The sequence below is a fragment of the Macaca thibetana genome, chromosome 1 (assembly GCF_024542745.1).
Source record: "Macaca thibetana thibetana isolate TM-01 chromosome 1, ASM2454274v1, whole genome shotgun sequence".
Taxonomy (NCBI): domain Eukaryota; kingdom Metazoa; phylum Chordata; class Mammalia; order Primates; family Cercopithecidae; genus Macaca; species Macaca thibetana.
In genome coordinates, this window is record NC_065578.1 from 197,610,805 (window position 1) to 197,635,825 (window position 25,021).

The 25,021-nt window shown below is 43.6% G+C and overlaps 2 protein-coding genes across 8 annotated transcripts in view; one reads left to right on the forward strand and one right to left on the reverse strand.

The window, feature by feature from the left end:
• MGST3 (microsomal glutathione S-transferase 3) overlaps window positions 1–25,021 on the reverse strand; it is a 1,219,025-nt gene that overhangs the window by 224,206 nt on the left and 969,798 nt on the right. The gene's annotated exons all lie outside the window — the stretch shown is intronic.
• The window catches only part of RXRG (retinoid X receptor gamma), a 44,906-nt gene that overhangs the window by 6,605 nt on the left and 13,280 nt on the right, over window positions 1–25,021 (forward strand). The window contains exons 2-4 of one of the 2 annotated variants that reach the window (XM_050768635.1): window positions 10,184–10,431; window positions 19,176–19,320; window positions 22,154–22,333. In XM_050768635.1, coding sequence (XP_050624592.1) covers window positions 10,184–10,431; window positions 19,176–19,320; window positions 22,154–22,333 — 573 coding nt within the window. Of the gene's footprint in view, window positions 1–10,183; window positions 10,432–14,178; window positions 14,392–19,175; window positions 19,321–22,153; window positions 22,334–25,021 lie in introns of those variants that run through there. The other variant, XM_050768644.1, reaches the window with a different exon arrangement.

Here is a 25,021-nt window from a genome sequence, read left to right on the forward strand (position 1 = left end):
TGTAATGATGGAGGTAGTGAAAAGCAGGGAAAGATTGATAATCAGCCTCATTATTACCAGCATTATATATAATTATAGCAAAACCTCACTCATTTGGATCAATTGAGAGAAAAATCAGTCTAAATTCGTGACAAGTTGGCAGATTACTTTTAAATTACAATTTTATTACTTCTAAGTAACACATGTGAATAGTTTGTGTTTCAAGTACCACAAGCTAATGGTTACTCAGTGGGGATTTTAGAAAACCTGCTTTAAAAGATTCTTTTGTAATTAACACCCCGTTAATATGCTAATGTGCTCCTACCATGCTTTTTAAATTGCTTGAAAACGTATGTATCTTAAATAGGCTCAACACTTCTACCATCTTATTTGCTCAACAAACATTTATTATTATTATTTTGTGAATGAACAAACACAAACTAGCTTATACCATGACCAATTTAGTCACCAGTCTCAATTAATTATGTTATAAATTAATATGACCATGTTGGTTGCTTTTGTTTAGAAACCAGACTTTTAGAACTTGAAGAACCACCTCATTTTATAGAAGAGAGGTTGAGAGACTTGCCCAAGGGCACACAGGCAGAAACAGCAGGTCTTCTGGCTCCTGGGCCCAAGGTTATTCCATCTGCTACATAATGTCTTACATTCCCAAAACTCTTTATAAATATGTGCTATCTATTTCCATACCAATCACTGGGTTATCAGTCAAAACATATTCGTTGAGTGCCTATTCTGTGCCAAGCCCTGTGCTTAATCCCCATATAATGGGGAAAATAAAACTACCAACCTTAAAGTGGTACTGTAGTTATGAAATGAGTTGATACAAGTTAAGTATCCTTCATCCAAAACGCTTAACACCGGAAGTGTTTTGGATTTGGGAATTTCTTTTTATTTTGGAATGTTTGCATTATACTTCCCAATTGAGCATCTATAATCCAGAAATCTGAAATCCAAAATGCTCCAACGAGCGTTTCCTTTGAGCATCATCCTGGTATTCAAAAAGTTCTGGATTGTGAAGCATTTCAGATTTTAGATGCTTGAATTAAGGATACTCAGTCAGAGCTGAGTCAATCTCAGCACTACAGATAGAGGGGCCTCCTCCTGGAGGCCACCGTCTATTTCATTCAAACTTCAAACTGACAGTGTAGTCTGTAAGGCAGAAATTATTCCCATTAGACAGATTAGGAAACTGAGGTTCAGAATGATAAAGTGGCCCTTTTGAGGGCTTGCTGCAAATTGTTATAGATCTAGAATTTGAGTCTAGTCTAGCAGAATTTCTGTGAACATTTCTGCATATAATTAATGACATTTTGCTTGCACACCACCTTTCCCAGCCAGCACCAAATTATAGACCTTGCTGGTACAGATGGATATTATGCCATCCCTAACAAATGAGAGGCTCCAGGGGATCCTGCTAACGAGGACCGGCTGGCTGTCCCTTTAAGCCAATTCCTTATACTGGTACACCGTGTACCAGTTAGTCCATGAAGGCAGATGTCAATGAGTGTTTGAAGCAGATGCCAATGAGGGTGCCCCCAGTTCTCCCCTCGTTCCTAAAGTCCTTGAACATCAATTATGTGCACACCCAGCTCTTGAGTCCATGACCTCTGTCCATTTCTCTCTCTGGATTTCTTGTTCAGATAGGCTCTCTCTATCTGAATGAGGCAATCTCTATAGATTGTCTTCTAAAGATGGCAGTCATCTTAAAATACAGCAAACTATATTCCTAGTCCCATGTTACCACTGGGTAATATGCAGAACATTATCTGTTCTCAGGTTCTAAATCCCTGAATTCTTTGAATCCATTCACTTAAACTCAGCCCTAAGAAAAATTTGCAGAAATAATTAATCTCCAAATGTTTTGAAGGCATCAGAGCTTGTCACTAGTTTATACATTCTGCCAGGGCAGGGAATGGGCTTCACGCTCTTGGTGTCTTACACAACCCATGTACAAGCAGATGGTTAGCCAGGTGTGCTGGCTGACTGACTGACTGGCATTCTCCATCAGTCTAGAATGTTCTTCCCCTCCTCTTCAACCTCTGCTCTCCGCATCGCTGGGGCTGTGCAAACACAGATACTGTGAGCCCTGAACCCTCCAGAAGGCTGCTTCCCCATGACACTAGTGACCAATAAAATGAAAAGGAGGAACAAAGGAGATGTTGAGTCACAGAAATGAAACCCAGGCAACCAGCCTAGAAGAAACACTTCAAAATACTCATTAAGCACTTTGTTTCCCATTCCTCTGACATCTTTTAAATGCTTTTTGAATTAAAGATGATAACAGGCCTCTCCACTTTTCAAGTTTGGATGTTAATTCTGAAATCCCAACAGGAGTTTGGGATTGACCTTTAACCTTGAAACTCTTGCTGTCCCCCACTTCTGCCCCCATCTGGTTACAGTAGCTGATAAAAGAGGGCAAGGAACTCCAGGTTTTTCCATTTGCATTTGAGGAAATGGGGGGGTCAGGACTTCTCAAAGTCACCGCCTGGGGCGAGGGTCTCCTGAAAATGATAGGAGTTGGAAGTCCCAGGTCATGGCTCCCTTTCTGTCTGACCTCATGAGTGCCTGCCCTGGGATGATTTGTGAAAACATAATTTTCTGAAAATGGTGCTCCCTCCAAGGCAGCATCCATGTCTTATTTTACTTTGTCAGCATCTCATAGTGTGCCATCTGACACTTTAAGAACAGGCGAATCTCCTATAAGAAAAAGGTACATACCAAATTCTAGCTAAATTTAGTGCCATAGTCTCCAGATTTTCTGTAGAAAAGGGAACTAACTTTTATTATGTGTTTAGAATTTTCCAGGCTTGATTTTATTTAACCCTCACACTGTGGAAGGGTAACCCTTGTGGTTGGTAGCATTGAGCTATTTTACCAAAGGGTGGGAGGAGGACTCACTGTGGCTCAGCCCCCTCTACTCCCCTTCCTGCCACCCCAGGTGGCTCCAAGGGGACTCAGGGGAACCACAAACAGCCACAGGTCCTGGGCAAGCCGTACCTGCTTTCCCCAGTGTCCTTGCTTGTAACTGAGGGGTTGAACTCGATGATCTGCTGGCCCCTCTGTGTAGCTTTGACAGTCAATCCAGCTTGGTGACAGGGAAGCTGGAGGAAGAGCAGTGTGGTGCTAAGGTGTTGGGGATCACTACTAACTGAAGAGCAATCAGAAACGGTAATGGTAATAGAACTTCTCCAGAATGATCCCCTAGAGGTCTGCAAGCTTATTGGAATGCAGCCATATCTGTGTGCATTCGCTTACCCATTGACTGTGGCTGCTTTCACACTACAAAGGATATTGTGAGTAGTTGTCACAGAGACGGTACAGCCAGCAAGACTGAAATGCTTACTGTCTGACCCTTGAAAGAAAAAGTTTACCAACCTCTACTCCAGAATGCAAAATCAGGTTCCACATATTAAAATAAGTTGAGGTCCACTTGGAAAAATATTTTAATCCTTGTTTTATTAGCACCTTTGGGGGCCCAGTCCCCTGCCCCCGACTCCTAGTCATTTTGTTCATTTGCTGCAATTATGTGTGTTCTAAAGGAAAAGAATGCATTATGATCCATAAGTAAGTTGTAAAGAGCATAGGGTAAGAAATGAGTATCTTATTTGTTCTTACACATAGTCCACCCATTTTGGGCTTATCTGGGCTTACCTTCCACTATCTCTCTTCTACCCTGGCAAGTGGCAAGCACACTGCAGGAGTTCAGCACAGCAGCCCCGGCACGAGACTGCCTGGATTTGGATCCTGGCCCTGCTTTTTACCAGCTAGGAGGTCTTGGCAGTTTGCTTAATCTCCCTGTGGCTCCACTTTCCTGTCAGTAAAATGGGGATGAGGATACTAATAGTACCTTATTTCCAAGGGCCCTTGAGAATATTAAACAAGATGATGCATGCCATACCCTTGGAAGGGTGCCTAATAAATATTAGCCACTCCAAGCTGAGTATCCCTTATTGGAAATGCTTGTGAATCAAAATATTTCAGATTTTGAATCTTTTTTTGATTTTGGGATATTTACATTATATACTTACTGGTTTTGCACTCCTAATCCAAAAATCCCAAATACTCCAATGAACGTTTCTTTTGAGAGTCATGTCAGTGCTGAAAAAGTTTTGGATTTTGAAACATTTTGGATTTGGGATTTCTAGATTAGAGATGCTCAACATGTATAAGGTGTTTAGAACCATGTCTGGCTTGTGGCAGTTGCTCAGTAAATATTAGTTATTGTTATTGTTACACAACAGAGGCGGTGACAGTCAGTTGTTGGTTGAAGTGCCTGTGCCTGGCAATCTCCTGCTGACCTTGCTCAGCAGCATGTCTGTGTTAAGAGTCAAGCCGGGAAAGGATATATGAGTAAATTTGCTACAGACAAAGAAAAATAAGCCACGTGTCTGAGAATCCTGTGATTGCTGGGCTTTCACACCATATCCCTCCCTTGGAGGAACAGAGGCAGGCTTTGGTGTGTGACACTTCCACCGTGGGAGAGATCAGAGTGGGACAGGGCCCCATGGTGCTCCTGTGACTTCATATGGAGACTCCTGACTCTGAAAAATGCCAAGTCTTTAGCTCTGTCCCTTTCCCCATGGGTGGGCATTAGCCATTATCAATGATTCATTACAAGTTTCCATTCCAACCTGAAGAGGGTTGCTAATGGGAGAGCAAACTCTCTACCCTTCCTGGCACAGCAGCAAAGGGGTGGAAACACCAAGACATTTGCTACCTTGTCTGGCCAGTCAGAAAAACTGCATGCTTGACATTTTGCTTTTATTGGCTGAGGATGAGGTTGCTAAGCAACTTCCTTACCTTGGTAAGAATTCTGTAGTTCTAAGTACCCTGGCTTTTGTGTCCCCTTTCTCAGTAAGTCTCTCTCTCTCTCTCTCTCTCTCTCTCTCTCTCTCTCTCACACACACACACACACACACACACAGACACACACACACACGCAATGCAATTCATTGTTTAGAGATTGGGGTTCTGGTAAACATCAGGGACATTGCTTTCTTATGCAAATAATTTCTGTTGATAAACTTTATACCTAGTTATATACATTACTTAACAAAAAATTAATGACTTCATAATCTCAGGAGCTCTCAGCAGTCCTCTGAGTTAGGCCTATTTGTCTCAATTTATGAATGAGGAAACTGCAGTTTATAGAGGTCATGTTCCTTGCTCAAATTTACATAGCTGGAAAGTGGCAGAACCTCAACCTAGAACTCTTTGACTTCCGAGCTCTTGTCTCCTCCTTAGTCCTGCATCCCTGAAACCATATTGCCATCAATGAACATAGGGACTTTTGGAGTCATTGTAGAGTTATGCACTCTACAGATTCCCTTCTCAGTTTTGGCTCCTGGTGACATTCTTAGCACCTTTAATTGGAATGCCAAATGGTTTGAAGGCCTAACATGGTCTAGTTGATGGTGACAGGTACCCCTCAGCACCTGGTCCAGGCTCAGACCATTCCAGACCACCAACACCTGCACTTCTTTCTTTTCAGTGCCAATGAGCCAGGTCCTACCCAATGCTCATGAAACATTAGTGCTGGAAGGGATCTTACAGGTCACTGAGTGCCAGCTCCTTACTGGGGGAAATGAGACCCAGGAGATGCAATGCTGTTCTTGGGTATGTTACCAGGAGAGAAGAAAACCTTTTGAGGAACTCCACTAGCGCTTTTTCATTAGATAAATTATTTTGTAAATAAAATCATTGCCTGAGCAAAGAGAATGAACTCTGCAGCCTACAGACTTGGTGCATTTTCCAGGCATCTGGTATAGGTGGCTGGAAGATCAAGAGGGCACAGGGGAAGGCAGGGAGCAAGGTTGATGGGATGCCAGGGCCAGGGGTCACGTCACAGAGTGAATTGGGCTGAGAGACTGAATCAGGCCATTTGTGCTGTTGAAGATACCTCAGACTAGGTAATTTATAAATAATAGGAATTTATTGCTCACAGTTCTGGAGACTTGGAAGTTCAGGATCAAGATGCGAGTGGGTTCGTGTCTGGTGAGGGCCACTCTCTGCTTCCAAAGATGGTGCCTCACATGATGGAAGGGATGGAAAAATGGACAAATGGTGCATCCTCTGATGCAGAAGAGATGAAAGGGCCAGGCAGGTCACTGAAGTCCTGTCTTATAAGGGCATTAATCCCATTTGTGAGGGTGAAGCCCTCATGGCCTACTTACCTCCAAAAGGCCCCACCTGTTACTACTCTCTTATGGTTTAAATTCCAACACAAAGTTTGGAAGGACACATACATTTAAATCATTGCAAGGACCAAAAGGGAGCATTAGGGAAAACCTTGACTTCAGATTTGGACTAGACTTATCCTAGGCTGAGGGCTAGACAGAGTCTACCCTCGATCAATTTGCAATAAACACCACTCATCCTTCAAACAGGAGCCTGCCTACTTGCAGCTGGTGCTGAAGGGAAACCTGTCAGTTTTCTGCCTAGTTCATAGCTTAACCAGAAGGCTCTCGGTGGGGAAGGAAAAGAAATAAGATATAATCAGGTATCTGGAAAACTTGTGGTGCTTATTGGTATTAGCTATAGTTTCCATGGGGCTGTGGGGGAAAAAAAAAAAGGAATGAGAGAGGCTGACAAAAACATCACAGACAGGTATGCATTAGTGTCTATTTGGGAGAATAGATGAATTTTCCATTGAGGAACACTTTTGTCATAAAAGTTATTGTTTTCCAACTTGTCTAAAAGCAAAGCTATTTATTTCTAAGAACTACTGGGCCATTGTGAGAGGCAAAGAACTAAAATGCATTTGTCTAAGATGTATTTGCCTTTTAAAATTCCATTTTACTTTTTAAAATGTAGTTATAAAATAGCCCACCTCTTCTGGGTCATTGACTCAACAGAAATAAATCACATTTTAAAGGCCATTGATAGCCAAACTTTAACTCATTATTTCATTGTATCTCAACAATGTACCATTCTCACCACTGTGCCGAGTAGTCAAGTTGCCTTACTTCTTTTTAATAATGAGAACAACAAAAATGTACTTTAAATTTCAAATCACTTTCACATCATTATCTCATTTTATTTTTGAAACAACTCATGAGTTCTTCAAAGTCCATATTTGTATATTTTTGTGCAGGTTGATATTTCTTAAACATCATTCCTTTGCATACTATTTTCATGATATTTTATATATCCTCTGTACTTAGACTTTTTCTTAAATCAATTTACTGTTTTTAAGAAAGCTTAAATAGCTATCTTTAGGAAGATAATTTTATAACAAAAAATGAGAGCTCAGTCCCTCCCGATAAACAACAGGAAACAGAAAACATAAATATAAAACTATTAATTTTCTTTTAAGTTTGCTGACATACCACTTAAAATGTCCTTTGTCACTGGTGGCAGAGGGACCACACCCTGGAACTCTTGAATTGATGAGTGTGAAGCAAACTCTTGCTCTTGCCTGTCCCCTCAGTCTAGGCCTGATGTCAGGCTTTGGTTCTTGACCCTGGGGATAAAGAAATAGAAGGCGCAGTCTCTCTCAGATCTGTTTAAAGCAGAATAAAAAGGAAAGTTGCAGGGTGCTCTGGTCTGTTTTTGGCAAGCCTAAGCAAGAAGGGAAAGTCAATTTCCTTCAGATAGCTTGGTCATGGGGGAAGGACAGCTGTCTTCCCAGTGGAGTTCATGGCTCCTCACCCATTGAGTCAAGGCTGGCTCCTAACTCACCTGTCACACTTTATCTTAGTAACAGACTCAAGGTATACATTGGCTCGTTAAATGTCACAGCCCCCAGGGCCTCAGAAGAGTCTAAAACTGCTCTTTCCAATGAGTGGCCATCTGAAAAGAGTCTCTTGGTTTTCTTGGCTTTGAGTTCTTGAGTGCTGCCCTCTTTTCTCTCCTTCAGATGAACTTTCAGCTTGAGATCACTTCATAATTGAGTCATCTTGTACTCTTGGTGCAGATGGCTCTCCAATCATCTTTGCTGTCCTTGACAATAAACACAGAGGAGAGCGTGGGTTTCAGATTGGCAATTTGAATTAAGGCTTTGCAACTAACTACCTGGGCAGTGCCAGGTAATCTGATAGAGATGGAGAGACAAAACTGGACATGGTTTTTTCCTTTTTGTTTAGTGGGAAAGACAGGGAAATAAACAAATATGGCGATATAGTATAACAAATGCTAAGATACGAGTAAGGACAGACAGTTTTAGGAAACAAAAAAGGGCAGCAAACCAGACCAGGAACACCAGGAAAAGCTTCCTGGAGGAGGTGGCACTTGAGTTAGACCTTGAAGGTTGAATAAGAGCTTCTAGACAGTGGAGGCAGAGGTAAGTCACCCTGGAACGGGGAATGGTATGGGGTTACATGGAGCCTAAGTTTTCTCATCTGCAAAAGGCTAAAATGATCTTCATATGCTTATTGTCAGGATAACGTTATGGAAATTGCCTGATGCTATTGAGGACAAATAATAAATATCTGAGTTATTCATTTTAACCACTTTGCCACTGCCCTGCGGGCCTGCAGCATGTATTTCCTCCTTGATTGTGGTACTTAGGACATGGGGTGTTGGGACTTACCTGTTTATGAGGCAATCGTCCCTGATAGACCAAAGCTCCGTAGGTAGAACGAGGGTCACAGCTTCCTTGGAGTAACTTTCTTCTATAAGTAGCCCTTAACTAAGCTAGCAGAAGCTCCTAGAGAAACTGCAGGTTGACATTTTTTTCCAGTGGGATATTTATGTTTAAGAATGGTTTCACAGTTATATTTCTGACACTTCCTGCTCTCCTCCAGAATTTGAAGGAAGCCAGTTTTTCCCAGCATCCTACTCCTAACACTACACTTAGCACCCACTGATGTTGCCCAAAGGCTTAGGACAATGCCTTGCACGTAGTAGGCACTCAAGAAGTATTTGTTGAATGAATAGTGAGCCACATAAAGTTAGGCATATGACTTCCTCCACTCCTTATCACATCTGCTTGGCAAGGTGTCTGACCCACAGCAGCCATCTGAGAATGGAGTAGCTTCTCCAGCAGGCCGTGCTTACTGAGCACTTAATCCTCTCCCTTTCTATCCATGTGGACAGCATGGGTGCCATGGATGTGCCGCGTGCCACTACTGTGCACATGGCTTCCTCGCATCTGTTCTTGCATGCTAGCTGCACAGGGATCTAATGATGTGATCCACGGTGGGCTGCACTGTGGTGTTTTCTAGTCTCTGCTTTGCTGCCGCAGATCCTAAAGTTTATAGCTCCTCTCTTCTGGAAAGAATGTTCCATGCGGGGCTCCCAAGATGACAGGAGGGCACTCTCCTGTTTCATCTCAAGTTTGCTACTGACTACAGGGGAATGTGGGTTCAGTTTATTGGAAGAAAGTGGTACTGATGATCTCCTCACCCGGACCCTGTTCTACAGACACTTTTGGTTGCAGCATTCTATTCTTGGAGGCAGAAATGGTCTCAGCAGTCCAGTCTGCACTTGCCTTCCTGTGTTTCCTGGGCCTCTGTGGTCATAAAGCCATGCCTAGCCATTCCAAATCTTCTCCCCTGAGTGCTAATTAACCCTGTGCTATAGAGAAAGACAGGACAAGAACATCATGTACATAAAGCTTCAATAGATATAGGAAACTAGGGGTATGACAACAGCCACTGCCTTCCCCATCATTATTATGCAATGTGACCCCTGACGTCAACGACTGTGTGCTCTTCAGCTCTGAATCCCTAGCACCTGGCACCCTAATAAATGTTTGTTGCATGTACATGAATGAATCTCAGCCCTGCCCCAATTCTCAGAGCAATATGAGTTCTAGGCAGGGAATTCTGGAGCAGCCTGGGAACCTACTTGCTCTCCCCATCTGAGGTTTGGTATAGACTCACCTTCCCTGGCTGGCTGGCCCAGGCCACAGTCACTCAGGCCAGGAGCTTGTGGACTGTGCCCCTTGTTGCACTGGCTGTGGATCCAGCGTCACCCAGAATGGATTCCAAGCTGGGCCCCAGAGAACATCCATGCTTATTTCTGTCCTAGGCCAGGCCCTCTCCCCTCTGTGTCCCTCGCTTGTCTTTATACCACCAGGGTAGTGTAGGTGAGAGCACCTAGGGCTCCCAGATGTGTAGGTGTGGCTAAAAAGAGGGGCAAGATACAGGAAAGAAAGGTGGGGCTGAGCTTCTGTCCCCCAGGGCCCATTTCGTTGCCCCCCAACCTCCCACCACCTATATTCTTCTTCTCCTTGCAGGCTCCCCTGGCCACACTGGCTCTACATCCATGAGCCCGTCAGCAGCCTTGTCCACAGGGAAGCCAATGGACAGCCACCCCAGCTACACGGACACCCCAGTGAGTGCCCCACGGACTCTGAGTGCAGTGGGGACCCCCCTCAATGCCCTGGGCTCTCCGTATCGAGTCATCACCTCTGCCATGGGCCCACCCTCAGGAGCACTGGCAGCACCTCCAGGAATCAACCTGGTTGCCCCACCCAGCTCTCAGGTAGGTGTTCTTCCTCTCCAAGGCCTTTCCAGCCATCTTACATGGTCTCACCCAGGCTGCTCCTGGAGCAGAACCAGCACTCAGCAGGTGCATAATGTGTGCTTGGCGAAGGGGTTGGATGGTCTCTGCAGACGTCCTTCAGGCAGGGCCTTCATTGCATGTGTCCTCAGGCTGAGCGGTCCTGAAGAACTGACAACTCCTCATGGTCCAGGGGACTGTGACCAAAAGGGAGCCTGCCTTGTGGTTTTAGTAGTTCAGCCCTGGCTGTGATTTCAACATCTCTCAGGGTTGTTTGTGTCATCAGCAGAGTGGACCTCTTTCATTCTTCTCAATTCAATCTTGAGTCACTGAAGTGCCATGTGCTCTTGTTAAAGGCAATGCAGAAATGATCAGGATATGGCCATTGCTTTTCAGGAGCTTACAACAGAGAGGAGAAATAGACAGGTATGGCAATGGATAAATTGAGAACAAGGCAGACTGCATTACATGCTGTCTCTGAGACTATGGGAAGTCGGGAAGGAAACTTTACCTTAATTTCGAGTACCTTCTGCTATGATGGAGGAGAAGAGGTATTTGCACGGTACATGGTAGGTTGCTACTCTGCAGAGCCTATAGGATGACCAGATGTCTTTACTTCCTTCTAGCAATACCACACTAAGGTCATCATCCTTCCCCTCTTGTAATGGTTGGCTATTGCTGCAATAATGCTGCATAACAAAAAATTCCCAAACACTTATCTTCTCACTCATATGTCTACCTTAGACTAGGACAGATGGCTCTGCTTCAGATGGTGAGTGAGTGGGCTCAGCTATAGCCCACTCAGGTTTCAGTAGGAGCAGCAGCTACCTGGGGCATGCTTTTCTCATGGTGTGTCATAGAAATGTGAAAGTCCAAACCCAACCCAGAAAGCACAGTGAAGTCTCTGCTCAAATCATGCCCACTGATATTCCATCAGCGTAAGAAAACCAAATGACTGATTCAGGCCAGGGACGGTGGCTCATGCCTGTAATTCCAGCACTTTGAGAGGCCGAGGTGGGTGGATCACGAGGTCAGGAGGTCAAGACCAACCTGGCTAATAAAGTATTTTGTATTCTAAAAATACAAAAAATTAGCCGGGCATGGTGGCAGACGCCTGTAATCCCAGCTACTCGGGAGGCTGAGGCAGGGGAATAGCTTGAACCTGGGAGGCGGAGGTTGCAGTGAGCCGAGATCGTGCCACTGCACCACTGCACTTCAGCCTGGGCAACAGAGTGAGACTCCATTTCAAAAGAACAAAACCAAGCAAAACAAAATATGACAGATTCCAACATTGATGGGACAAGGAAGAAGGCTGTGTCTATACTACTGGGAGGTACTGCAGAGACACGATGCAAAGAATATGAAGAATGAAAAGGAGTGAAGTATTAAGAACAATAATCCCATCTGCCATACCTTCTTCTCTTCCTGTATAATAGCCAGGGTTCCTGCTGCCCCAACTACCAGCACACCTAGAGGCAGAACTGGCAGGTCCTTTACGTGTCAACTTGACTGTGCCATAGGATGCCCTCATATTTGGTTAAACATTGTTCTGGGTGTTTCTGAGAGGGTGCTTTTGGATGGGATGAACATTTAAATAGGTAGACTGAGTAAAGGAGTTTGCCTTCTCTAATGTGAGTGGGCATCATCCAATTAGTTGAAGATCTGAATAGAACAAAAAAGCTCACCCTCCTCTGAGTAAGAGAGAACTTTCCTGCCTATGACCTTTGAACTGTGACATCATTTTTTTCCTGTCTCTGAACTTGAACTGAAGCATTTGCTCTTCCTGGGTCTCAAGCCTGCTGGCCTTTGGAGTGTGCCATGAGCTTTTTTAGGTCTCCAGCTTGCTGACTCACCCTGTGGATCTTGGGACTTATCAGCCTCCAAAATCATGTGAGACAATTGCTTATAATGAAATTTAAAATACATACACACACACACACACACACACACACACCTCCTATAGATTCTGTTTCTTTGGAGATCACTGACTAACGCAGTCCCAAAGCCTCCTTCGAATATGGTTTTGAAGAGGAGGCAGGGCTCCTTTTATGTCAGCATTTTCTGCTACTCCAGAGAGAACTTCAGTAACCACACCTGGAGTCTCCTCTGAGATACCTCATATTCTAGGCATCTGAAAGCAAATTCTTGTGGAGTTATAGCATAGAGCCAGTAAGGACTTCAAAAATGTATTGCTCCATGGATGAGATAATTAGGAAACTGCCTTAGAGATAAGCTAGTGTAGGGATTCCAGGAGCTGGGGCCAGTCAGGTAACACAGGTGAGTGAATGAGGGGTGTGTAAGTCAATGGGGCGGGTATGGACTGTGGAGAACTGCCCTGCTCCCTCAAAGCTGTTCAAATTCACAGACTTTTAATGCATTCTTCAGGCCAAATAAACTACGTTCTTGGGTCTAATTTGGCCAGTCATCTTCACCCCAGTTTCTAATCTTATGGTTCTCACCTTTAGGACATTTTTCAGAGTACACATTTCTCCCTCATCCCATATTTTGGCCCTTGTGCAGGTAACAAGAGCCCCACAGGGATCCTAACTGCCCCACTCCTGCTCACATGAGGATCACTCATTCTGTCCAAACCCTTTATTCCACAAATGAAGTAGCAAGACTTGGGGAGCCCAAGTGACTTGTCCGGCCTCACACAGCCAGTCAAAAACAGAGCCGAAATGAGAACCTGTCCCCTGGCCTGCAACCCTGTGTTCACGATCCTGCATTTTCCTAATGCTGTGATATATGCTGACTTGCACAGTGACCCCAAGATCTTCCTGTTGGCTGCCAAGGATTAAAAGATGGATAATCAGTGCTCCCGGGGAATCTTGTGGGAGAGGTGGCCACATTATGCAGACCCATTGCACTTCGGTGCTGCCTGTGTGCTGTCATAGACGCAGGGGCAGACCTGAAGGGAGCAAAGAGAAGGACCTATAAACTGCTCAATATATATTCCTTGACCCCAGTGAGAGTATAAAACTGCTCGGAGGAGTGGGGGTGAAGAAGCAGTGGGGGTTTACATGTATTTATACCACCCACAGCCACTGTAATCAGCAGGGCCATTGATACCCTATGCTTCAGAATGTATGAGGTTTGTTTATTCCCTTTCTTTCCTGTGAACAGAGTCCAGGAAGGCGAGTAAAATCTGGTAGTTAGAGACAGAAAGTACATTGAAGTTTTGGGATGAAAGTACAGTTTTGCAAAGGGCATTGACATTCATCCCAATAACTATTTATGTGGACCTACTGTGCATCAGGTACTAATTGATATTGTCCTAGGTTTTAGGGATAAGCATGGAATAAGGTGGCCAAGGTCTTTACTCTCATGGCAATTACAAAATAGCAGGCAGGACACACAAAATCCTAAGGAATAAACAAGATAGTTTCAAATAAAAATCATAATATCTAAAAAGAAATAAAATAGGGTGAGGTGGTAGACAGATCCTGTGGGTAGGAATCGGGCAAGGCACCATCCCTCTGAGGCCACTTTTAGCCACCACACTCAAGTTTGATTGGGCCAGTCAATTCATCTTCAGAGCTGTGTGAGTAGCAGGGCCGCTATTCCTGGACCATATGTCTGTACAGAGGGATTGGGGTTGAAAGGTCAGATGGAAGCTTTGGTCCTGGCCAACTGGGCTGTGTGCAGAGGCCAAGGCCAAGTTTGGCTGTGGGGAGCTATATTAAGCTTGCCAAGTGCTGGGGAATCTCAGCAGCCTGAGACCCTGAGCAGTGTTCTGGGCTTGGACTCCGGAACCACACTGCAGCAAAGCTTTGCCCAGTTAACAGAGATGACACTGGACAAAAGGCCTTGGTGTTAGCTACAGTGAGCTGGACTCTGGATTGTCTGGGTAGATTATTCCTATGCATCCTGCCTTCCTCACCCAGGACTGGTCTGAGAGGGATTCATGATGGAAGCATGTTTGTTCTGTGACCTGGGTCTCGCGTAAGTACGATTTGGGGGTGCAGGGAGGAGGAACTGTCTAGGGGTGGGAGCAGAAGGCAGGGCCAGTGTCCTACTCTGTGCTCTGTCATTTCGTTGTTTGTGCTTCTCTTTTTGCAGTTGTTGGATTTTTGAGCTTAAGGAGTAAAGAGATCGGAACTGGTACGATAAAGGCAGAAATCGTGTAATCTTTTGCAAAGCACTTTAACTTGTTTCTGTTTCAGTTTCCTTTTCTTTATCGTGGAGTGACAAATACTTGCCCTGATTACCCTACAGGGATCTTTTTAGGCCTGTCAAAGAAGATGTGGATTTAAAAATCACTTCTCCACATGTGCAGTGCTCTATAGCCGTAAGTTGGTATTATTAGGATTATTCCCAGGTGATAGTATTATATACTTAGGTCATTCAGGTGTCTGTTGTTTCTGAAAGGTTCTAGAGAAGTTCATTTCAACAAGCATTTATTGAACCAGGCCCAGTACTGGGCATTGGAGATACCAAAAATGTGTATGAGATTCAATCCCTGCCCTGGGGAGCATCTAAGTGGAGTGATGCAATTTCTAAAGACATCAATATATAATTGGGAAGATATTGATGTACTTTTTAGATAATGTGATATAGGAAACATTTTTCTGAGTGTGTTTGCATGCGTGTGTGTATGTGTTTGATACTGCATCTTTGTCAGCATGATGTCTGCTGGCTGGACTCCAGAACGGGCCTCACAGATCTTTGCGATACTCCTGTCTTTTTCTCCCTTCCTGAACTCTGCAGCCTGACCTGGGCTCTATCACTGCTAATTTCTGCTTAGGTATTCATTGATAACTGAATTATTATCCTCTTAAGTCTGTTTGCATTTTTATAGAAAATAAATAAAAATTGCAAATGTTAGAGCTGGAATAGACCTTAAAGTTCATCTCATCTGATGATTTAAAAAAATTAAGTCATCAAGTCTTCTTCGGATGAAAGCATATTTGGAAGCCCAATATACACATAAGATAAAAACAGATCTGGTTGAGCCAGGGACAAAAGACTTGAAGCCCCCCAGCGACACACACACTTACCTAGAAATGGGGAAATAGAGTCTTTGCTAAGTGAAGTGACCTGATTAGGAAGTGGCAGGTTTAGACCAAACCCATGTTGGAGGTTCAGGCTTATTACTCCTCATGATGAAGGCCCTAACTAAATTAAGGCTGTGCGACTATAAGGGTTCTGCTCCCTGTAACAGGAGCGCCTGCCTGCAGCCTAACCTTTGGTGGAAGGATTTGGGCTGAACACAGCTCAGAAATGCAGGACTCAATGTTCAAGGATGGCTCCAGAAGCATGCGGAATGAATTGGTTCCTGGCTGAGTCTGCAAAAGGGAAGACAATCCGGCAGACAAGTATGTTTCTTTTCTGTTCTCAGGGAGCAGCCGGCTTGCGTGCAGGAGCAGATAGGAGTTGCCTGGTGAATCCCAGCTGTAAAGTGCTTATTTCAGTAGACTGTTTCTAATGGAACAAGACAGCCGGGATTGGGGGACTTGGGGACCAGGCAGCTAATGGGTGTATGCTCTGATGGCTGCCTTTGATCTCATCTGCCATTGCTCTGAGCCCAAAACAAACCCCAAGCCAGCCAGAGAGATGGGCAGAGAAAATATCAACCCACCTGTCTCACTGCCCCTCCTGCCACTATCCACTCATGAAGAGGAGGAGTGTTGGAGAGGGACTGCTGGCTCAGACTGGGGAGAAAGTGCCCCAGAGCAAGTCTGCTCCTTCAGGGGCTCCTGGCCAAGGAGGTGGGGAAGGAAGCTGCTAGGGAAGGTGAGGATTGAGGATCGCCTGTCACCCAAGGCAGACAATGTGGTGAATGGGGAATGATGATCTAGGATCCAGGATCCTGGGGTTCTGGCTCCAAGCAGTCAGACCTGGTAAGGTACCTAACCTGGTATCTGGGAAGGTGCAATAGCCTCGGATGTCTCCTTCAATCTTTCCTCATGCTCTACCTCTTTTACTATATTATTGAGATAGTTTCATGTAATTATTTCTCTGCTCCAACTCTCTAGTGGCTGCTTATTGCTTCCCAAACTAAATCCATTCTCCTAGCCAGACAATTCAGCTTCTAGGCTCTGTCATAGCCCACTTCTCAGCATTATCTCCCATCCATCCACTGGACATGTTTGCTCCACAAACACCTGGGATTCCCTCTAGGCCGCTGCTCTCAAAGCCTTCTGCCCATCACTAGCCCATCCAAATCCTATCCATTCTTGAAGGCTGTCACATCCCAGCTCAAATGCCACTTCCTTCATAAAGCCTTCCCTGATCTCAACAGCGTGTGATCTTTCCTTCTTAAATGATCCAAACTGACTTTTAATCTCATTAATGGCCAGTTCCTTGAGGCAGTGCCTGCATCTCACTCCGTTTTGGATCTCCATATTGTTCCTGAATAAACAAATGAATAAACCCACTTTAAGGCTCATGTGCTTATCTGTAAATAGGAAGACCTCTTAGGGTTGTTGTGAGGATTAACATAATTAATCAGCAGTGAGCAAGCTTTCCACAGATGGTAGCAATGGCAATCATTACGCTCTGTGGTTGCTGCAGGCTGGTGGTTATGGAACTGGCCCTGCTGGAGTTGGGGGTAGGAGGAGAAGGAAGGGTGAGGTCCCCTTGAGCCTCAGGTGATAGATCTTCCTTATTCCCATGACTTTTCTTGTCCATCTGAGGACTTGGGGACAGAGCCATGGTCAGCTAGAGGGCTCTCTCTGTGGGCTCATCTGACCTAAAGTTCTTCCATTTCATGAGTCAGATCCAAGTGCTAATCTCTGTTTCTTTGAGGCACTTGAGGAAAGTTATTGCCTAGAAGTCATGCTACAGCAGTGGTTCTTAACCCTGGATGCACATTAATGTCATCTGGTGAAATTAAGAAATGCCAGAGCCGGCCATGTGCGGTGGCTCTCCCCTGTAATCCCAGCACTTTGGAAGGCCAAGGCGGGCAGATTGCCTGAAGTCAGGAGTTCGAGACCAGTCTGGCCAACATGGTGAAACCCTGTCTCTACTAAAAATACAAGAAAAATTAGCCAGGTGTGGTGGCACGCACCTGTAATCCCAGTTACTTGGGAGGCTGAGGCAGAGGAATTGCTTGAACCAGGGAGGTGGAGTTTGCAGTGAGCCGAGATGGCGCCACTGCACTCCAACCTGGGCAACAGAGTGAAACTCTGTCTCAAAAAAAGGAAAAAAATAAATAAATAAAAAAAGAAAAAGAAAGAAATGCCAGAGGCAAGGCCCTACCTCTCAGACTCATGGAATCAGAATCTCAAGACATGGGGTCCATGTTTTTTTCAAAGCCCCCAGGATTGAGAACCTCCACGTTTTTTCCCAAAGCCCCCAGGATTGAAAACAAGTGTGCTACATGAAAACAAAGCAAAATGCTGGTTACAAGCTCCACATGTCTTCTCATAGCCTTGTATAAAAAAAGGGGCGGTGCAAGAAGAGAGAGAATTCTTCTATCACTTATGTGTTGTCATTTATTGTGCAAATTAAGTTTAAAAAATTAATAGTGATGTTGATTTCAAAACAAAGCACCAAAGGCTGTGTCTTTTATTTTTTGTATCCCTCATAACGTTAACTGAGAGCCTCTGTTTGCCTCCTGCGCTCACTAAATATTTGCTTAGTGAATTGAAAAAGCTAGTGAATTTAGAAGGAACCTAGCTTAGGCTCTATTGTAGTTTCTGTTTTATTGAACCTTTTTTCTGTCCCAAAGGCCTTGAATAGAGAGGAAAATCGTACTTTGATTCAGTTTGAGAATTATTGTCACTCTGGTTAGGCAATATGATTCAAAATTCAGACAAACTATGGAAAGTCAGTGGTTCCTAACCCCTAAACGTTTACCTCTATTGGACACTTACACACATGCATATCCTGCGCCACCTTCATTTGGACTTGCTTGTAAGTGTTCTTATTTTTTTGGTGCATGTTCTGACTCCTTGATGACATTGTACATTTTTGAGGAATGAGAGATATACCTTCTGGGTTTCTATCACTGATGGGATGACTGGCTCAAATTTATTCAACTTGCTTTCTTTGGTGAATACAAGACACTTAGCTGCAGTTTCTTAGGAATCTTCCCAAGAACACTGGCAGCTACAGGGATGGTGGTGGGGAACTGATATTCACTTAAAATAAGGGATGTATTTGAGTTAGCATCTTCAGTGTGCTTGCAGAGATGACCACTACACATGTCCTTTTTCATTTTACTGTGAACTCCTTCTGGGTGTGTATTTTTCTTTGCCTTTGTACTCCAGAGCCTGGCACAGTGTCTGGCATGCTGAGTGCCCAGGGAATGTCTGTTGATTGACTAATGAATGAATTTGCGTTGTTTTGCTTGGCTCTCTTAGAGTGTAAGTCTTTAGCCTGAGGGCCATAGCTCCTCTTGCAGCATGGCTGAATAGGCAGTCAATAGCTGATAAAAATTTAAAAATACACAGTTGACATTGTCCTGGGTGTGTAATTTGGCATGGATTTCTAGCTCAAATAAAACATATAAGTAAAATGAATGAAAGCAGAGAGACTCTAATGGAGATGTGTTGTGATTTTTGGTTTAGGTTTTGGCTTCTAGAAATAATTTTGTTCCTCCCATGGCACTTTTACCCCTCCCTTAAGTTCATCTCACAGATAGCCAGTTTCAAATACTCTGTACTTGGAAACTGTTTCTTGAAATAGAACTTGTTTTTTCTTGAGTGTGCCCTCGTTGCCTTAGGCCTTGGGGATTGAGTTTACTCTGGCTCTGTGCTTTACAGTATTTTTTTCTCTTGCAGCTAAATGTGGTCAACAGCGTCAGCAGTTCAGAGGACATCAAGCCCTTACCAGGGCTTCCTGGGATTGGAAACATGAACTACCCATCCACCAGCCCCGGATCTCTGGTTAAACACATCTGTGCCATCTGTGGAGACAGATCCTCAGGTACATGCAGAAGCAGACAGCCCCCGAAAAGTGCCACAGAAAAGCGGTTGCTCACTGCCTGCCTGGATACTTTGTACCCAATGAAAGGAAAATGGCCCTTTAGGATGGGCTAACTGGGGACCCGCCTGTACATTTCTGTCACTGGGTTCATAGGTTGCCGTTCTGATGAATTTAAAGTATGGCTTTATTTTTTGAGGATGAGATTTACAGGAAGCATTTCAGAAACCCTTCTCTGGAGTCACACTATTACACATGTATCTGCGCGACAGAAGCTGTTGTGATTATCAAGTATTTCTGCCGGGTGTGGTGGCTCACACCTATAATCCCAGTGCTTTGGTGTAGTCCCAGCTACTCGGGAGGCTGAGGTGGGAGGATGGCTTGAGCCTGGGAAGTCAAGCCTGCAGTGAGCCGTGATCACGCTACTCCAGCCTGGGCCACAGAATGAGACCTCGTCTGAAAAAAAAAAAAAAAAAAAAAAAAAAAAAAAAAAAAGGTATTAAGAAAAATCCCTCCCAAATAAGCAATTGTAAAAATAATGTCCTAATGTAGAGGATTTGAACAAACTAGAAAACTCTAAAGAAAAAGTAAAAAAATTACCCATAATGTCCCCAAGAAAGATAAACCCTTTAATATTTTAGCATATCTCCTGCTATAACATTCTAGGTTTTCAATATGTTTTTATAGGCAGGAATAAATGTGTTTTCACCAACTTATCTTTGATTCTCTTCTCCTTTTCTCAGTTATTTCTTTCCTTGCTTCTTTCCTCTCCATTCTTCCTGCTCCATATTTCCGTCCCCACCAATTTTGAACACATCTGAATCTCTGATTTGATTATTTGAAGAATAATAAGAGGAGGAGGTTATTTTCTTTTCTATAGCTGTCCATGATGGCTAACTGAATATTTCCTTATCCTCTTAATGTCACCAAAGTCACTACAGAATGTCACTCTGTTGGAAGTTCCAGGCACCTAGAACTTACCTAGCTGAATGACTGATGTTTTCTTGCTCTCAGAAAATACTTCCCAAATCATGCAGACTTGGCCATTGCCATAACAGCACACCAGCCACAGTCCGACAGAGTGTTTACTCTGCTATGCTTATTCTAGTTGAAAGTCTATGAGGTTCATTTAAATATTGAAAAGCCATAGGAGTGACTATGTCACACAGTTGAAAAATTGGTCCCATATTTCTCTAAGACAAATATTTCAGAGCTGAGGGCACTGGGTTTTCTGGGCCCAAGATAAAATCCCGTATTTATCATTACTGTGAGTTCAGCATTGTGAAAAGCCAGCCTGTAGTATGGTCAACTAATGAGGCACAGATTGGCTTTTCTTCAGGCAGGCTATCTCTAACCATCATTTCATCTTAGAGTGGCTTCCTCTGAACTGTAAGCTCCTGAGGTGCTGGAAACCTAAGTAAAACAGAATTAGAAAGTCATGTCACTTCTGCAGCTCAGTGACATCACATTACATTCAAGAATCAGACATAAATATGTTTTGAATGATTTGTTTCCTTATATTTTTGAAGTTCCGTAATTTCAATCAATCAAGCATAATGCCTGGTGCATAGTATTGAGAAGACTTTTACCTAGAAAAAGGATTGTGATTGATTCATGATGCCTGTGTGAGGATGGGCTTGGTGGTCCTCCTGACACAAATTAGCTGCCCCTGCTTGGGGTAATTGAAAACCGCATGTGTGGAGCAGGTAATAAGGGCAGTAAAACGCATGTGTGGAGCAGGTAATAAGGGCAGTAAAATACGCAACAAATTAGTCTGGATTAAGCAAAATGATCTTTTTTTTTTTTTTTTTTTTTTTTTTTTTTTTTTTTTTTTTTTTGGAGACAGGGTCTCGCTCTGTCACTCAGGCTGGAGTGCAGGGGCATGATCTTGGCTCACTGTAACCTCCGCCTCCCGGGTTGAAGTGATTCTCATACCTCAGCCTCTGGAGTAGCTGAGACCACAGGCATGCGCCACCATGCCAGGCTAATTTTTGTGTATATATATATATATATATGTGTGTGTGTATGTGTATGTATATATATATATATGTATATACACACATACATACATACACACGCACACACACATATATAAAAATATTTTTTTTTTGATAGAGACGAGGTTTTACCATGTTAGCCAGGCTGGTCTCAAAACTCCTGACCTCAAGTGATCTGCCCGTCTTGGCCTCCCAAAGTGCTGGGATTACAGGCATGAGCCACCATGCCTGGCTGCAAAATCAGCTTCTATCAGATCTTTATGTCATAGCTTGGTTGTCACATGATGAAATAAAGATCAAATAGCAATTAATTTCCTCAACAGGCAATAGCACTTAAAAATTCATAACTCAGAATTCTGTTCATAGTTTATGGTAAAGGATAATAAATTTAAATGGGTTTCCTAAGAATTTGGGTCTCAATTATAGGAAATATTAGTTAAGCTGGGATTCTTTTCCTGCTAGGTAATATGTGACAAGCATATATATTTTTATTTATTATTTACACTAATATTTTGAATGGAAGCAGAACATTTGCTTAACTAAACCCAAGAGTTACCTTCATAAAATAAATGTAAAGAAAGCCTTAGCTTTAGGAATTTTCTAATAATTCTATCTGGAATTAGCAATGCAGAGGAAAGAGACAAGGAAAGGTGTATTTGCTCTGTCTGAGTTTAGTTCCTGTGATTAAGCCTGCATTCTCTGCTAGTTATTATTTGCTTTCTGTCCCAGTGCCCAAGTGATGTGCCTGTTTCTCTGGGGAAGAACCAAGAGGTTCTTTTGAATGAAAGATCCAAATAAACACAAGAACAATCTATGGAATGTTCTTTTCTTGTAACCAGGAAAGCACTATGGGGTGTACAGTTGTGAAGGCTGCAAAGGGTTCTTCAAGAGGACGATAAGGAAGGATCTCATCTACACGTGTCGGGATAATAAAGACTGCCTCATTGACAAGCGCCAGCGCAACCGCTGCCAGTACTGTCGCTATCAGAAGTGCCTTGTCATGGGCATGAAGAGGGAAGGTGAGACACATTCAATTCTAATACTCGTCTCTGGAGAGAGGCATTTCCTAGGGCAAGGGGACATTCAACCATAATACACGAGAAGTCATGGTGCCCAAAGTCATCCTAATTTCCCCTTCAAACTTCTTCCCCACAGGGCTCTCAAGAGAAGTCTGATTGGGGGTTAGGATAACTTTGGGTACCATGACTTCTCGTGTATTGCAATTGAATGTGCCTTGTCCTAGGAGATGTGTCTCTCCAGAGAAGAGAGGGCAAGAGGCGTCTTCCTCCTCCACTTTACCCATCCTCTTCTGGAGCCCAGATGGTGATCCCCAAACTGGACCATCTCCTTTTTTCTTCCAATAACCAGGCAGCAAGTGTCAGAGCCAAGGTTTCAGGGTCCTCATGCTCTGTTCTACCGATGGATCGTCAGACTGACCTTCAGGGTGGAGGTGATTTTTCTCCCTTAATCCTAGGTCTCTCTCTAGGGAAAACTGCAGGTTTGATTTCACTCACTGAGCTTTTTTTACCCGGGTCTTCTATCAATCCTTTGATATTGGTATATTCCATCATCTTTTGGCATTACTGGCATTACACAGGTTTGATAGGCCTGGCCTTCCCATTCAGAGAGACCACCATTGTGTGTTGAAAACATCACATCTTTTAATTTTTAGTGTGGTTTAGCTGGGTATTCTAGTATCAGAGAAAAAACCTCAGAAGGTGCTTTCTGTTCCATTAGTAGATGGAAAAGTGTTTCCATTAAGTAGCACAGATAAATTGAAGTGGGCAGTTAATTAACTAGCGAGCTCAAGCAGGGACATGGGGATAGTGGTGAATTTAATAGATTTTAGAGTAAGAAGGTCCTGCCTTTCTTTAGGAAATAAGAACAAGGAGTTCAGTCAGTTAGGCCCAGCATGCTCCTCATTCTTGAGGAACTTCTTTTCTGTGAGGAGAGGGCATCTTACTGAAAGGGTCAGTGAAGAGGGATTCTTTGTGTCCCTGCTAAAATGAATGTCACCCACAAGCAAACAAATTATTGGAATCTTAACATGTCAAAATGCTAGAGGTGGCCTTACAGGGTGACCTAATCAACTGTAACCATCCGCCAGATGAGAAAACAGGCTCAGAGAGGTGAACGGAGTTTTCTGAGGTGCCAAAGGCAGGCAACGAATTGACCCCAGGTCTCTGACTCTCAGATCCGTGCTAGTCTGTGTCTCCTTCCCTACCAGGTTGTGAAGGAACTGAGGACAGCCCTCGCCGTGACATCTAACGGCAACCTCAAAAGTGAGAGACCCAAATCTCAGCTCCTGATAATCTGCCTCACACCCCAGCCTGTTCCTCACACAGTCTTCCCCTTTCAGGAAATGGCCACTTATTTTCCAGTTGCTCAGAACAAAAACCATTGACTCCCCTCTTTTTTTCACACACCACATGTAGTGGGTGAGGAAATCTTGTCTCTTCCTCAAAATATGTCCAGAATCTTTCCATGTCTCACTACTTTTACCACTAAACCCTCAATCCAAGCTACCCATATCTTTTGCAGTGATCTACATAGCATCCTAAGACATCTCCCTCTTTCCACCTCCTACAGTCTCTTCTTAGCACAGTAACCAGAGCGAGGCTTTGAACAAGTAGATTGGGTCAAGGTATTCCTTCACCAAAATCCTCCAGTGTCTTTCCTTCTCACCCAGACAAAAAGGCAAAAATCTCTGTCACGACTTAAGGTTGTACATGGTCTGGATGCCTTGTTGTCTCCCAGCCTCAGCTATCCTGGTCTTTTTGGTGCTCCTCAAATATTTCAGAGGTGTGCCCACCTCAGGGCCTTTGCACTTGCTGTCTGTCTAGAATGATTTTTTTTTTTTTTTTTTTTTTTTCAAGTATCTGCATGGCTCACTTCTTCTCATCCTTTGGATCTTTACTCAATTCTCACTTTCTTGGTAAAGCCTTGCCTGGCTATACCATCTAAAATTGCACCAGCCACCGCCAACCCTTCCTTGTGTCTTTTACACACCACTTATCACTGTCTAACACTTGTACTTATCTTGTTTACCGTCTGTATCCATGAAGGCGGGGGCTTTGTCTGATTTTTTCTCCCCCGCTGCTTTATCACCAGTAATCAATACACTGTAGCCATTTAATAAATTGTTGAATGAACAGTTTAAACTGAATGCTGAAATCAGAAGTTTTCGAAGTGCAGGAGCTCCTAAAAATGACTCATTCATTTATTCATTGAGTATTAGCTGAGTGCCTACTCTGTGCTTACGTCATACTTGCTGTGGCAGTGGGATCAATGATGTTACAGATTGGAACATACGATATGAAATACCTGCTGGTGAAGAACATCTTTTTTTCCACCAAGATAGAACTGATACTTCTTGGAGCTTCCCCCACCATGATTATCAAAATGAAACTAATGACTACAAGTATTTCTCCCATTAACAAGAGCCCAGTGGCCGCAGGGTCATTTTTTCCTCCTAAAACACTTGAGATAAGTTTCCAGTTGACTTGGAAAAATAAGTTTTCATCAAGCACATGATATTGAATTAAAAGAAAGTGAATGGTCTCAGTCAGAGAAACCATCATTTCTATTTCTCTAGAGTTAGTCTAATCCATTTCTGGAAACGCAGGCTGAGTATCTCCAGCTCAGTTAGGGACCGAGTGGTCAATAGGTGAAATGTTGGGAAATGTGGTTTGTTAACTGTTTTTTAA